Source organism: Haemaphysalis longicornis, unplaced genomic scaffold (genome assembly GCF_048455015.1).
Source record: "Haemaphysalis longicornis isolate Haplotype H1 unplaced genomic scaffold, Haemaphysalis longicornis Haplotype H1 scaffold_3, whole genome shotgun sequence".
Lineage (NCBI taxonomy): Eukaryota > Metazoa > Arthropoda > Arachnida > Ixodida > Ixodidae > Haemaphysalis > Haemaphysalis longicornis.
In genome coordinates, this window is record NW_027526335.1 from 86,490,801 (window position 1) to 86,505,847 (window position 15,047).

Below are 15,047 nucleotides of genomic sequence, written 5' to 3' on the forward strand. Positions count from 1 at the left end.
TCGCAGGCTTACTAGCGGAAAACGTGCGGCATGAAGGCGGGCGCCTGGGTACTTTTCTTCCCTAGGAAGAGGCTGGGGGCGAGGCTAGGGAAAAAAATTCGGGGTAGAGCAATGGCCTTGTTGCGGCTGTTTCGGTCGCGGTCACCTCCGCCTCGTTCTGCGGCGGCGGTACGCGGAGGCGGCGAGATGGTCAAACTTACGCTTATCTTGCAGTCCCTGCAGCCAGCAGAATTTAGTTGCTCTAACATTCACCCAAGCCTCTAAAAGAATGAGAGGGGGAGAGGTTTGCGCATGGTTGACTTATAGCGGATTGATTGGTTGTTAATAGCAAACGTTGCAAGCTTTAGCATTTTCAAGTTATGCAAAGATATGAGTCACACTGGAGTAAGATTGAATGCGTTCTCTGAGGGCCTGTTGTCTTTCCGCTTACCTCTTGCTGGTAAACCTTGTGGAGAAGTATTGTTCCATGCTAATCTTTTTATTCGGGCCAGCTACAGTGAACATAGTTACGACGACCACAAAGTGAGGTACCACACGTAATGAGAAAAATGCGCAAATCAGAGGGATAATGAAGGCAAAAGCGGAGCCTTCGTAATTAATAGAACAAAACAGCCTTGCAGGAACAATGCATGCCAATTTTAATAATGCAAGCTGCATTTAAAGAGGGTGATGGGAAACTAGTACATAGTAGCCCGTTTAATAATGAACACGAGAATCCGTTGTTCAAGTAGGACGGGTGAAGATCAATCGGGCAAAACAGTATAAGCTGCTACCAGGTGAGTTCCCACAAATTAAAAACCTTTGCAAAACAAATTAACCGGAGCTTAGAATTCAAATTATTGCTTTTATACGTCAAGTATATCCTAATGAATGAGTGCCAACAGGCTTTTTGCTTTGTTTTTATTCTGTTTCCAGCCAAATGAGACTGTACCATTTCTCATTGGAAAATATTAGTGTCACTGCAAAAAAAAAAAAAAAAAAAACCAGTGGTACCATTGCTAGAAAATTAAGTTTGCAGTTTTGTTTGGCACAAAGTAAACCTTGGACACATTTCAGGCACGACATAAGTATGCATTGAAGGTCAGCAATGTGGTTTTAATTAAGCATACACGCAGGATTGGTTTTAATCGAGCCAAAACAAGGCCACAGTATCTTGCATAGTATTAAGATACCCACAGTTCCAGTTGAGTGCAACGTAGCACGCAGCATTCTCGATTTGGCAGTAGAGTGGCCTTATTTATGGTTGACTGGGTTTGTGTAAGAAAAACCAAAGGCTGTCGAAGAGGACGCTGTGCGATTTCTTGATTCGTTCATTTGTGACATGCTTCTCTGATTGGTAATCCTTGGCACCTTCATAGGATGTCGCTACTTATTCCACTCGGTGCTGCTACAGAACAAGGTCTTGCGCCGACAGCGTCTGGGTGGCTCTTTGTGCATGATGCCATTTATCCATTTTTTTGTGGCAGTGCGAGCCTTGTGGGTCCTGGCAGCATAATGGCAGCCCCAATGCACTTATGTTCGCGCTTTTGAACAATTAGGCTTGGGTGAACAGTTTGCTGAAGTGGGGGAATTTTGTCAGCAATGAGACTCCTTGGGGAGTTGTGTGGGATAGATTTATGCAGAAAAGTCATATTCTCTTCACCCACCCTCAACCACCCACACTTCTCTCTCTCTTTCGGCCATCCTCAGTTTGAAGACTCCATTGCCTCTCCTTCCCCACACAGTGCCCCTCCAGTCCTTCCACTCTTTTCGCCGTGAAGTCAAACTAGAAGCCTCGGCGCTGCCTCCATGGGTGGTTCTTGAAAGCAGTTAATAGTCAGCGTGAAATTGGGGTGAAGTTGTAAAAAAATGGGATCAGTCACCAATTGTTTGATATTCAAGAACGCCTGAGCACTGCCTACGCTGCAGTGAATGTGAACGCATTAGTGTCGAATTGTGGAACAGTTGGGCTGGTGAAGAGCTGCTGTTGTGGAAGGAAACGTTTACTCTAAGCATGTTAATGACGTGGTGCCTACAGTGGCATGTGTCCAGAGGTGGACACGGTTTCTCTCATCATCATCATCGTTGCCCTTTTCCCTCGGTTAAGTTTCCCTCTTTCGGTTGCAATGACTGGGAGGGTTGGGTAATTTCCCTTCTTTTGCCCTACATACACTCCACTTCCCTTTCTTATTGGACTCCATTCCGCGCATACATCACGGCTTGTAGGCAGACGACATTGCCCTCTGGTTGAGCATGAAATCCATAGGCAAAACTGACGAGGGCTTTCGAGTGACAGATTGGTAATGTTGACAACTTCTCTAAGCTCAGCGGTCCAAATGTGCACTACAACAATACAAACTCCCCCTTGTTTCTACAAGAAACCTCTCCTGAACTCAACTACAGTAACCATCCACATGGAGGGCCACACCATCGTTCCCTTTGCCGCATGTCAAGATCCTCAGTTTGACGTTTCAACTCCCGCCTCCTTGATAAGCTGAAACATCTTGGGACCAAGTCACACACATGATCCCACATATAACCACTAAAACGAGGGGAATGCGTGAAGCATACACGCTTCGTCTCGTCCGAGAATATATGATCTCCATAATAACATACGTCGTACTTTATGCACACCTGACTAAGGCAGAAACCAAGAAGGGGAATGCTATGATGAAGAAGACCCGCAAACTAGCCCTCAGATTTCGGGTCAGCACCGTTACAGACGAGTTCATAGGAGCCCATCTTTCAAGCCACTGTGTGAGACCGGGAGTCCGCAAAGCAGGAAGGACTCTTCTTTCTCATCTGGGCCTCGCAACCTGTCTACAGTGTCGGCTTTCGGAAATCAGAAGTCTCTCTCAAGAGATTAGGGGAAAATTTTTCATCGCACCGCTCCCCCGAAACGTGCACCCTGTGCATCACACTAGGGGCAGGACAGCGAGAGCCAAAGCCACCTAAAAATGCTCTGGGAAAAAGAAATGTGGCTTCCTATTTCGGCATAAGAGGAATGATAGCCATGGTTGTCCAGGACATTTGCCCATGTCACCAGTGTAATGCTACCAGGATGCAACCCTTTACGAGCGCAGGAAGTGACCATAGCTCTAGCCATCACGCAAATCACTGCTTAACTATTACCGATTCATGGCAAGCGTCCCGTAACTACTTGTGCGGGCAAATTAACCAGGCAGCACACCAAACCATCTCCTAATGCCGGCCTGGCAGACTCATCATTATCGAATGGGTACCTGCCCACTGTGCCGTCCCAGGGAACAAAACCACCCACCTTTTGGCCCAATAGTTACCTCGCTGGACCCTGGGAAGTAAGCAGGTTAGGCCGATCAAAGGCGCTGTGCTATATATAGCTTAGGGCGTCTCCCCTACCGACCAGCGCGCAAACACCTACCCGAAGAGGAAGAACGGCAGATCGGTTCTTTTCAGACAAACATCTTTCCCCATCCCACTAAATATGCGGAGCCCCTAGGATGCTTTTCCATATGGTGGGGCCTGTGCCCTGCTGACCTTGATGGTCAGTGCCTGCTGGCATCAAAAGCTGTTGAAGCTGGAAGAGCTCAAAGGGTCTCAAATAAACTCCATTGCTCTCTCTCTCTGCATTCTGCTTGTTGCTTGCGCTACAATTTCTTTTCGCAGAAAGAGTAGCTGTGCGTTATTCCCACACAATGTCAAAACGTGCCCCCCCCCCCCCCCCCCCTTTTGCTAAGTGGTCTGTTGTGCATCATAGCAGGGATTACATAATTTCACCTGCACATACCACAGACAGCTTGTGTGGGCACAAAGGTGCACTGAAGGTGCACCTTTGTACACTGAAAGGTGCACTGAAAACAACTTTCAGAGGGAGACAAGGATATTGGTACTGGCAATGGAACTCTCCCTGTATGTAAACACCGTGACGTTACAAAGCGCACGCGCGTGATGGGGGCACCTACTGGCGGCCGCGAAATGCAGCGGTGGTTGGCAGAACGCGTGGGCTCCATCGGCTCGACCCGGCTGCGCAGCGCCCGAAAGGAACGTTGTGGTGTTAGTTTGGACCGTCACTCGCCGCCTACATTACAAATGGGTGGGTCTAGCTAACCTAGCTGCGACCATTTCACCTCCAGGTGGCTTTCTGCACCTGAAACCATCACTACACAACTGTGTACTGTGCGGTCAACTAACGACGGGCATTAATGCTTTCGGTTAATCAGTTAATCGGTGCACGATAGAACAGCCGAAAAGGGGCCATTCTGAAGGTTGGTGGTGTTGTGGTGCGTCCCAAAAAATGTTTTTTGGGGGTACTTTGTGTCGGCTATATACAAAAAGCTCGATTCATTTTTGTTGTCGAAGTCCGTTACGCCAAGTCCTGCCTCAGGCAGCATGTGCACTGCCTGTTCTTGGTCTCCTTGCGTCATCCAGAGGCAGTGGCACACGCATGATTTCATGTCGAGGGTGGAAAAAGAGGGCATGAAAGGTAAAAGAAGTAAAATAAACAACCACAAAAGAAAAATTTTGAAAGCCAAAGCCAAACATTATTGAATAAAAAATCATCGAGTTGATGTCATCCTCTACGCAAGTTACCGATTGCTTAGCTACTTTTTCCCTACAAAATTGCGAAAAATGGTTCATTGTCATTTTCAGAATGCACATAGCACTCACATATGGTTAGTGCGTAGCCTGCGACAGTGCCAGTGAAACGATTTTCGGTAGTCATTATTGCATGAAAGTCAGTTACTGGCCTTATTTACCCCTTCCCCCCCCCACCCCCCCCCTGTGCATATGCCAGTGCTAGGAAACCATGAAAACAGAAAACATTCACAGAGTCCATTCGCTTAGAGCAAACTGATTTTTCGACTTCAGTGTGTGGCAACACAGACGCGTAAGAGGCCCATTTCGCAGCCAAGGTGTGATGCTAAATGCAGGCACGGCAAGCACCGTAGCCTCAAGGCATATAATTTATCAGGCTATACATTTATTGCACTTACAAGCACGTGTTTATTTTGGACTTTTGCTCCCCATACAAGCAAACTGGTCGTGGTTGATCTGGTTACGGTAGGCAGCTATCGTGGATGGCTGGTCAAAACATTTATCTCATGCCGCCTAAGCAGGTTAGACATTCATTGTCTTTTTATTGCTGTATGTACTGTACTTCATCAAAACATGACAATACTTCGCTGCACGAAATTCCCCCCCGCCCCCCCCCCACTTCACTGGACCAAATTTCTGCTGGTGCTGCCAGATTAACACACAGCATCGTTTTATGGCACTAATTGGCATGGGCTGCTAATGTAGACTGTGACTGCACTTTGTTGAACAGCATAAGTTCGAAAATGGAATATATTGCTATAAGTAAGAGCAGAACATGTTGCTGCTTTGGCTGCCAGCCTCTTTGACGCATTGCCCACATCCACAATGTCAGCTGAATTTAACTTTTTGGGGATGCAGAAGAGCCTGACACTGCTGCCGTTGCTCGCACGATTTGCGTAGCCGAAAGCACAAGACCCTCCAGCATCAGAAAAGCCAACACACGAACGAAAACTCCACTTTTGCGCGTGTCCAAAGCAGGCTCGTTGCATACGTGCCGCGCACCGATGCGAATGTTGTGCCAACAACCTGCCCGGCCGCACCGAGCACGTGTGCTAGCCGTGACGTCACGGCCACCGTGTGATGTACCTTGGGAGAGGTTCATTGGAGCTTCCAAAACAAATGGCCGCAGTATTCACTTATTCTTTCATTTGAGTAGTTCAGGTTTCACATCAGTGGCAGTGCTGCCCAATGCGGATAGTAGAACCTCCATTTTCTACTGGTGAATGGTCTTCTTTCCCGTTGGCTGGGCGATTCTTACTCTCCTTTGTAATCTTTGGGGTGGTCCTTGTGTCTACCATTGTGGCTCGCTGACTATCGTTGCAAGAAAGAGGTTGCTGGCTCAATTCCTGGTTGGGGCAACTTTTTTTTTTTTTTTTTCTATGGAGGTGAAGAAGTAAAATGCTTGAGTGTGTGTGAAGTTCTGGCATTTATTGAAGATCCACAGCCAGCCTTAACTAAATTTTGGGAGACTGCTGTGGCCTGGTGTTTCAACACAATGCCTGGGAATGACTAGGAACACCGGGCCATGGTGCCACGGCCCTGTGTTTGCAGAGTGAGTGAGTCGTTTGCCTGGAGAGGAGTTCATACAGCTGACAGAGCAAGAATGTACACAGGGGGGGAAACACCGATTGCAGTGTGCGCAAGCGAGGGACCGGGTAATGTCACAATGAAAAGTAGTAGATACGAGGCTTCCCGAATGCCACAGCGGAGCAGATGATAGCGACACCTGTCAGTGACCATATTCACTCTGTTTCTCAGCTACATTTCACTTGTGCAGCATCTTATCCCATAACAGATGCTGCTAGCTTAATCTGCACCAAGTGCTTGTGATGTTATCTAGCCGCCCCAGGCAGCGAAGGTGCCCCTTCTTACTCCGTGATGCAGTATGAGCCTGCTGTATTACTCTGCACTTTAGTTCGTGCTTGAACTAGGAGTAATTCTTGAGTCAATTTGGTTTTATTGATTTGCGGCTTAGCAGAGTAGTTTTTACTAATACTCCTATTTTGTAGCGAGGCCATGGCTCTGTCAGCCTAGTGAATGGTCACTCAGTTCAGCTTGAGAAGTGAAGAAAGGGAAGGAATTGGAAGGAAAGTTCCAGTTTCGATTATTTATTCTTTAAAAAACAAAGCACTGCCAGTTGTGTAACAGCAGCTGAAAAAATTACCCGAAACGTCACCCACCCCCCTTTGGGGTGCAGTATTCAATTTACTAAAAGACCCCGAAGGTACCCCCCACCCCTAAAATCGCGCTCGCTTCAACACCTTTGAGGGTTCGGAAAGCTCCCTCCGCGAAAACTTCCCGCAGCCGTGAACACCACAGATGTCTCGGTTTTGAACAAGAGACTCAACTTGTCCAGCTTTTTTTACGTAATATCTCCAATTTTGGTTGGCGATGTGGCCACTTCTTTGTAGTTTTTCACGCCTGACCCGAAAGTTCGCCCATCCCATATTTTTCAGTTAATATCTCTGTAGTTTGGGTGGGCATTCTTTTGGGACTTTAGGGTAGGTGTGATTGTTTAGTTAAACGGCAAAGTTATGCAGCAATTAGTTAATGTCCCTATAACTTTGGCTAGCTGCTGCTTGAGGCCATCAGCTGTGTCCTTTTTTCAGGATAAAAATTTCCTGTACCTGCCAATTCTTTTGAATTTTTTCGTAAAATGTACAAATTTTTGACCTTACAATTTACAAACCTTGCGTAAAATTAAAAAAAAAGTAAAAAAATCAATTAAAACAGCACTGGTACCTTGCGCCGCCATGAGAGGGCAATACGTACAGCAGCTGCAAAATTTAGTGACTTTTGTCATCATCTTGAGTGGGGGGTTACACATCCATGTCCAAAACTTGATGCCACCTCAGAAATCTGTTGAAGTTCATGGGCCAGTTGGGACTTCCATGCTTGCGTCAGTCTCGGTATGACCGGCTGCCACATCCCATGCAGAGCGACTGCGGTGTTTCAGCTGTAGAGGCCTCGCAGTGCAATGGTGGGCTCGAAGCTGTGACAGTACTACCAAGTGGTTTTGAAATTGTACTTTGAGAATATATCTGCTCCGTGCCGTTGAAAAAAGAAGCTTGGTTTATGTAGCCTGTGATTTAGACTTCTCGCATGGTTGCAAGTCTGACACCAAGGTTCACATTGCTTTCAACTTTAGAAAAAAGTAAAAAAAAAAAAATGGTCGTCCCCCCCCTTTCCCCTCTTCAATGTCTGCAGCTTTTACAAATTTCTAAGTTGCCAGTGTGGTGCATTGAGCATTGTCGAGGGCAGTCATCTCCTGTGAGCAAGGAAACCCCCGGAAAGTGCAGTTCCAACTAATGCTTTCATTAAACGGAGCAAGGAAGTTTGTTTTATTCATTCAAAAGGCTTTGCGTTTTACACAACCCCCAGCGCTTGACTGGCAGCGAACACAATTCAAGCCAAATTTCCAATTCCTCTGGTCGAGGAACTGTTCAGTGCTTCAGCAACCTGCCGAATAAAAGCCGTTTATTAAGTTCAAGTTCACCAAGTTGTTTATTGCAGCCTTTTTCAGTTCAAAGTTAGAGGCAGATGTGGCTTACTCTTTTGACTAACAAAGGAAAAAAAAATTGAAGAAATGCATTGCAAACAATGATTTCTAGCGTATGTGTCAGGTTAAAACGGTGTTCTAAGGTCACATGTTGATCATGTCAAGAGCGGGATTCAGGCGACCGGTGCACCCCTTGCCTAATGCTTTTTATTGCTGACGTAAAATGCCATTTTAAAAGTAAAATTGGGCTGAACAGCTGAATACTCAATTGCCTTGGCACCATGCTTTAAGGATTTTTTAAGAACCATTCAAACAACAGTTTAGCTTAAGTGAACTCGACGATTGCTTTATGAAAGAGTATAGTCACATTGCAAAAGTCGTAATTGTCAGGCCATCTGAAATTGTAAAAATAGTTGATTACCACATCATAACAAAATGAAATACAGCACAATAAAAGGCAATCTCGTGTCACAATTGCCATGCGTGGAGTAACCGTTATCTGAAAAACACTCCGGGTTGCTGGTAAAACGGAGAGGCTTGACGAGAGCATTGTTTCGGTGTGGTGCTGACGGGGTGCTCGTTTCTGTTCCACACCCCAGGTTCAGCTGTCCCTGGGCAGCAGCAGCCCGCCGACGACGCTGAGCGGGTCGGGCACCACGGCCGGCTCGCAGCTGGGCTCGCCCACCTCCCTGCCCGAGGCGTTCACGGCCCCGAGCTCCTCCGGAGGGGAGGGCAGCAGCGGGGGCAGCCCCTCGGAGAACGGCAACGCGGCCGGCACGGGCAGCTCGGCCGCGCTGCTGCCCCAGCTCAGCACCAAGTGCAGCCTCTGTCACGACACCTTCACCATCCCCAAGGTGGGCAGTGTTGGCATTGGCCGTGACTACAGTTCGTGCGTCTGCACAGTGTATCTCACAAGTGACCTTCAACAGCTGTATCCGAACTGCTTGTGACATTCTGAAAACCGCCACTGTTCGGTTAAGCGTTTGCTTATATAAATGGCACGTGACCTCTCGCAGGTTGGTCAAGAGATGACTGTCTGACCTGAAGCTTTTTGTCATCACCATCGGGCATTCGAGAGGAATGAACTTGAAATGTTCAAGTCCACAAAGCTTGAGCTTTGCACTTTGCACTTTCCAATATTTGTCGGCATCACCGAACCTACTTTATGTGGTCTGTTCAAAAGGGTGTTGTGCGAAAGTTGCAAGCGCCGACAGACTGGGGTCGTGTGAAAGCACAAACGAAGCCATAAGAAGGCAAGATTGCAAGAAGGCTGGCATTATCAACAGCCTTTGCAAGGACGAAGTGGCTCTGTGGAAGAAGTGCGACAGTATGCTGTTAATGTGCAACTGTCATTGCAGTAGCACGTGTGCTTGAAGCAAAAAGAAAGAAAGAAACGCTGTGTATGCATTGTGGCATCTTTGCAGGTCCTGAACTGCCTGCACACCTTCTGCCAGCCCTGCCTGGAAAAAGAATGCACGGGGGACAAAATCCGCTGCCCCCAGTGCAACCACGACACCCCGCTGCCCTCCGTAGGCACAGCGGGGCTCCCATCGGACTACGCCGTCTCCAACATCCTCGAGACCGCCGCCCTTGAAGGCGCCAGCCTCGGCTGCACAGGTTGCAAGGTGGGGAGGAGGCTGGCCGATTGTCGCCTGCCGCAGGGTGTGAAGCGTTGAGAGGGGAACAGCGGATGCGAACTGCGCTTGCAGGGCAAGGAGTCTAGCGCGGTGGCCCGGTGCTTCGACTGCGCCAACTTCCTGTGCCCGAACTGCGTGATGGCGCACCAGTTCATGCACTGCTTCGAGGGCCACCGGGTGCTGACCCTGGGGGAGCTGCAGAGCGCCCGGGATGGGCTGCGTGCCCCCCAGGACAAGCCCGTGGCCTGCCTGCGTCACCGCTCGGAGGCCCTGCGCTACTTCTGCCGCTCCTGCGACCTGCCCGTCTGCAAGGAGTGCGCCCTGCTCGACCACCCAAAGGTGACCACCCTGCCTCTGAACAGGGCCCGCAATTGGGCGTTGGAGATGCCAGCTTTGGCCCACAGTCACGTGCTTGTTTGTGCTATCAAGCTTGTGGGACGGAGGGGTTCTTACGGTGACTTGCCCACTACTCCGATGTTCCGATGTAAGGCCACCCCTCTATACTCGGGTACAAGTTAAGAATGGCACTTGCTCATGTTGTGTGTCGCGCCGCCTAAGCGACGAACCCGGATGTCAAAGCGTGCGTGCTTTTTGAAAGAAGATTGCGCTTAAAAGGACACTGAAGTGATTTGTAAGCATTGCGGGATTACTAGTGCAAATTGTAGTCAGGAGTCCCTAGGCCATGTTTCGACCACTCTCGGTGTGTTTACGCGAATTTATTTAGTAGAAAATCAATTTTAAAATGCTGTCCTCCTCTCTGCATCCTTGCCCATTTTCTGTGGCGTTTTCATGTGATGTCGGGAAAAAATGACTTGGCTTGACTGCGCTACCGCACGGCTCGCCGACCTTCCGACAGAGTCAGTTGGCCCAGCGTTTAGTCCGCTGGCTGCCGACGGGTTGGCGCAATCGTTCGCTCAGTTGAAACTAAGCCATAACACGTTTGTGAATGGAAGGATGTGCCTCTCTATAGTTTAGTTCGTTAGTTTGTACTGCATCAAGCTCCAAGTCCAGGTCGCTCCACACGAGCACTGCACAAGCGCACATGCGACGCTTCGCTGACTCTTACACTAGTACGAAAATCTAAGGCCAATTGAAGGAGGAAGAGTCAGCGAAGTTTCCAAGCCGTCCTGGTAGGCTTATCTGAGGCATTTTACAGCCGATGACATGGCAGAAGCGCGATACGACGATTACTGAGATGTCGAGAATGCCCATCTAACGATAACATCGGATGTCAAGCATTTTGCTTCACAGAATCGAAACAGAAACTTGTTTGAATGCTAATCTTGGACATCGTCCAATCACGTAGCACCTTTACCTGATGTCACTGCGGTTCGTTGGTGCAGCCGTTGCAAACTGCGCATGGCAGTTCTTCTTCTTTCAGGCTTTATAAAATAATTACCGACTTATCAACCGAATAAACAATGAAAAGTGTGTTCATTTGAACCAGTCTACACAGTGCAGCCAAAAGTGGAAGCTTGACAAATTCACTTCAGTGGCCCTTAATGCGCAATGTCGTCTGCATTTTGTCATCTAGTTTGTTTGTTGTCACTGCAGTATTCAAGCAGATTAAGTCGGGAAAATCGCGAAACGATTTGAGTCACATTCAAAGCACTCGCAGTAAGTAAGGTGCGCTTTCCGCCGCTCGGAGGAACAGCCGCTACGGTTATGAGGCGCAGGGGCAACTCCCGTTGTCGTTCTTACCTTGCACCCAAGTATAGTTCTCAGCATGATTACCACAGGGCTGCCATACCTACAGCAATGCAACGAGGTTTGCCGGTAAAGGAGCACACAGTAGACAGACAACAGCACCAAAGCCCAACCGTTTGTGTGGGGCCTCCCAAAAAGCATGTGAGCACGAGGCTCGAGGGCTTTTAAGTTTCGTACCCTCTGATCGCGATTGGGACAGGTCTCCCCTCCATACCTTGTCCCTGCACACGCGCATTTTTGGACCTCTACTTTGTGTGTGCACATTGAATAGGAGGGTCGTCTGATGTGGCGGAGCTGAGTAGCGGAAGCCCTGGTGTAGTGCAGGACTACCGCCAGGTGTCACATGGTGTGCACATCATCTGCGAGACTTACGTAACATGAGACCAGCTCGCGTCTCTTCCCATTAGCAAACACAGAGCTGGGATTGCAGGTCTGCGCGATTCACTGCCCCGGGCACCCTGTACCATATGGTGTGGGAGTGTTCCGCAAACCAAAAAATTCGAAAGCATAGCGCACCCTTCCCGTGAGCAGTGGGAGAAGGAGCTGTCCAGCTCTGGTCTCGATTCCCAGCTTCGGCTGGTGGAAAGGGCCGTGGCGGCAGGGGTCTCCAATGGAGTCCTGGACTGAGGGCCCCACACCACATTACGATGCTGTCAATAAAGTTTATCCTCCTCCTCCCGCAAGCTGTCGACTGTACCACAAGCAGGTGTAAATGTGGAGTGCTTGGGCCTGGCACAGCGCAGCGCTAAAGAATCGGTACCAGGGATTCTTGTGCCTGTGATCATAACGGTTCCTCGATTTCGATAGTGTAAAGTAGTCAAAAGGCTTCTGGCACACATTTTGCATAAGCAGTTCTTTGTATAGCTGCATCAATGCCATTCAATTTTGTCGCTTTTTATATTGAGCATGGCAGGGTATGACTCCTGGCTTCGACATCTGCTACCCGCCGTGGTGGCTTAGTGGCTAAGGCGTTGCGCTGCTGAGCACGAGGTCGCGGGTTCGATTCCCGGCCGCGGAAGCTGCTTTTCTGATAGAGGCGAAAAGCAAAAACGCCCGTGTGTACGAGATTTCGGCGCACGTTAAAGATCCCCAGGTGGTCAAAATTAATCCGGAGCCCTCCACTACGGCGCGCCTCGTCGCCTGCGTTGCGTCGGTGCGTTAAACCTTAGAATCAATCAATCAGCTTCGACAGCTGCTTCCGTTCTGGTTGGGACTTCCTAGAGTACATGATGCTCTACGTTGATTGCTGCGTAAAAGCTAGAAGCTTCCTCAATGATCAAGATATAAAGAAGTGTGTAGTACAGAGTTGCATGTTTGCCAGAAGAATTCGTTTGGAATGCATAATTTTCAATGGTCACATGGCGAGTGGGTGCTTGGAGCATTAAAGGGACACTGAAGGGATTCGTAAACATTGTGACATTACCTGTACAGATTGAATTCAGAAGTCCACAGGCCATGTTTTGACCACTCTAGGTGCATTTACTTGAATTTATTGAGTAGAAAAGTCCATTCAAAACTGCTGTTCTCCTTTGCTCAGCTTGGCAGCTGGGAGTGCCAGCAAGTAAATCTGCATAGGAAACTTGCTGTTTCTCAAGTGCTTCCTTGGCTTAGTCTCATGAGGCACTATGTGAGGAGCACCTGAATGTGTGGGTTGGAATACTGGATGGGTTTTGTTTAGTCCGATTCTCTCCTCAGCTTCACAGTTGAGCATTTCCAATGTTCCATAGGGCGTTCAGCCACTGCTAGTGTCACTAGTTAAGGTTACAGAGTATCTGCACACTTTTTTTTGCCTATTGTTTTGTGCTGCTGCAGTGATCATTGGTCCGTTCGCATCACGTGACATTTGTTTACACTGCGACGGTTGATGGGCAGCGCCATTTTGTTGTTTATGCGTTTTCTATCAGTTAACTTCGGTAGTCTCAGCTTGTCCTCGATGCTCTGCGGCTGCGCACGGCTGGTGCCGTTCCAAACGAGAATCAAAGACAACGCCCTTTGCAGCATTTCAGCTGCAGAAGGGTGTCTGAAGATGTCGTGTTGCGGTATCTTCGGCAGCCTTGTTTACAAATGACCTCGTCAAAGTTAGCAGTGTAGCCACGGAACGGGCAATCTGGCAACACTGATAAACACCAAAATGGCCGCCGTTGCTCACTTGCATGCCTCGGTAACGGTACTCTGTATCTTATCTAGTGACACTAGCCACTGCATACGCCCCAGCTCGTCCTTTGCCTCTAAATGGTACTTGGTTGCACTGAGTGACGCTGCAGCCCGTTCTGCAGCCGAAATGGCACAAGAGTGGCATGGACAACTCTAAAGAAACCACAAGAATACATTCAGGCATTTATGCATGTTGCAAAAACTAATGGCCCTCTGTAAAGAAAAAATAACTGGCACAACAACAAGTGCGTGTGCATGAAAAATTTGGGCATCATCCAATCACATTGCACGAAAACTGGGCGTCACTGCTGTAGTAGTTGAGGCCGTTTGGGACGACGCATGATATTTTCCCTTCTTTCCGCCTTTATAAACTAAATACTGCTTTACGGCCAGGACAAACAATGTTTGTTTATTTCCGCCAGTCCACGGAGGACAGATGCAAACAGAAGTTTCAAATTCACTTCGGTGTCCTTACAAGTGAGTTGCGTACCAGTGTGCACAAGAACGTGGTTAGGCAATCGATCACTGAGCGCTAATGCTAATGAGTAAAGGTGCATATGTCAGAGAAGATGGCCTAGGTGGATACTTGTGCTGTATTCGGGTGGTTGTTCTTATGCTCTGGCTTGGAGCATTCCGAGTTGGAGGCCACTCCCAATCCGGGCGAGAAACATGGCTCCCCAACTCAACAGTTTACTCGATTTCGGAGCAGCGGGTGGCTGTGGTGCCGTGACGCGGCCAGCACCACCCTCCACGGCACTGGGAGAGGCTGACTGCTTGCACCAAGAGGGTGAAGGGCTCCTGTAGCATGGTTGTTATGCTGGTGCAATCGCATTACAAGCGACAACCTAGAGTTGTTTAGGCTTACTGCCACGGCAGGTATTTGATTGCCGCTTTCATAAGTGGCCTGAATGACTATTTGTACTGCCATTTTCAGCCGCAATATTGGCTCCTTTCGCGCGTGTGGAACTTTATTTGCGGTGTGAAGGTCATTGGGGAGGGCGGGAACAAGTGGTAGCTTGAGCCGCTTGAGCTACCTACGCCGCTTCACGGCCGCTGCCATGTTGCCGCCACCGCCGCAACGTGTAGGTGGCATCTGCGGCATGAAAAGCAAATAACACCACGCCCGACTAAAAACTTCGACGACTAATAGCTGGCTAGCCCTCGGTGCAGTGATAGCAAAGTTGCAGGAGTCGTCCAACTCTGACGTCCGCGGGTGATCGGCATGGCTGCTGGTGTCACGTGACCGCTCACCTCCAGATCTCAGCGGCGGTCCTACTTCAGAGTTAAGCAGTCGGAGCCGCTTTGACTCTCCGAGACAACCACCCGAACGCGCTACCGGTTTTCAAAGGGCTCTAAAGCAACCACCCGAATACAGCGTTACACACACAAAAAAAGAGCCTGCACGTTTCCTCTGAGGTTTAATTTGTTGTAGTTCGTGTGAACTGTTAATTGTATTGTAAATAGGGACGCCACTCTTGTTGGTAGTCGCTCTGTTG

General features: G+C 48.8%; 1 protein-coding gene across 2 annotated transcripts in view; it reads left to right on the plus strand.

Moving 5' to 3' along the window:
- The window catches only part of LOC144174772 (protein brain tumor-like), a 106,421-nt gene that overhangs the window by 68,842 nt on the left and 22,532 nt on the right, over positions 1-15,047 (plus strand). For both annotated transcript variants that reach the window (XM_077703649.1, XM_077703648.1), the window contains 3 exons: positions 8,653-8,907; positions 9,478-9,678; positions 9,763-10,029. In XM_077703649.1, coding sequence (XP_077559775.1) covers positions 8,653-8,907; positions 9,478-9,678; positions 9,763-10,029 — 723 coding nt within the window. The remainder of the gene's footprint in view (positions 1-8,652; positions 8,908-9,477; positions 9,679-9,762; positions 10,030-15,047) is intronic.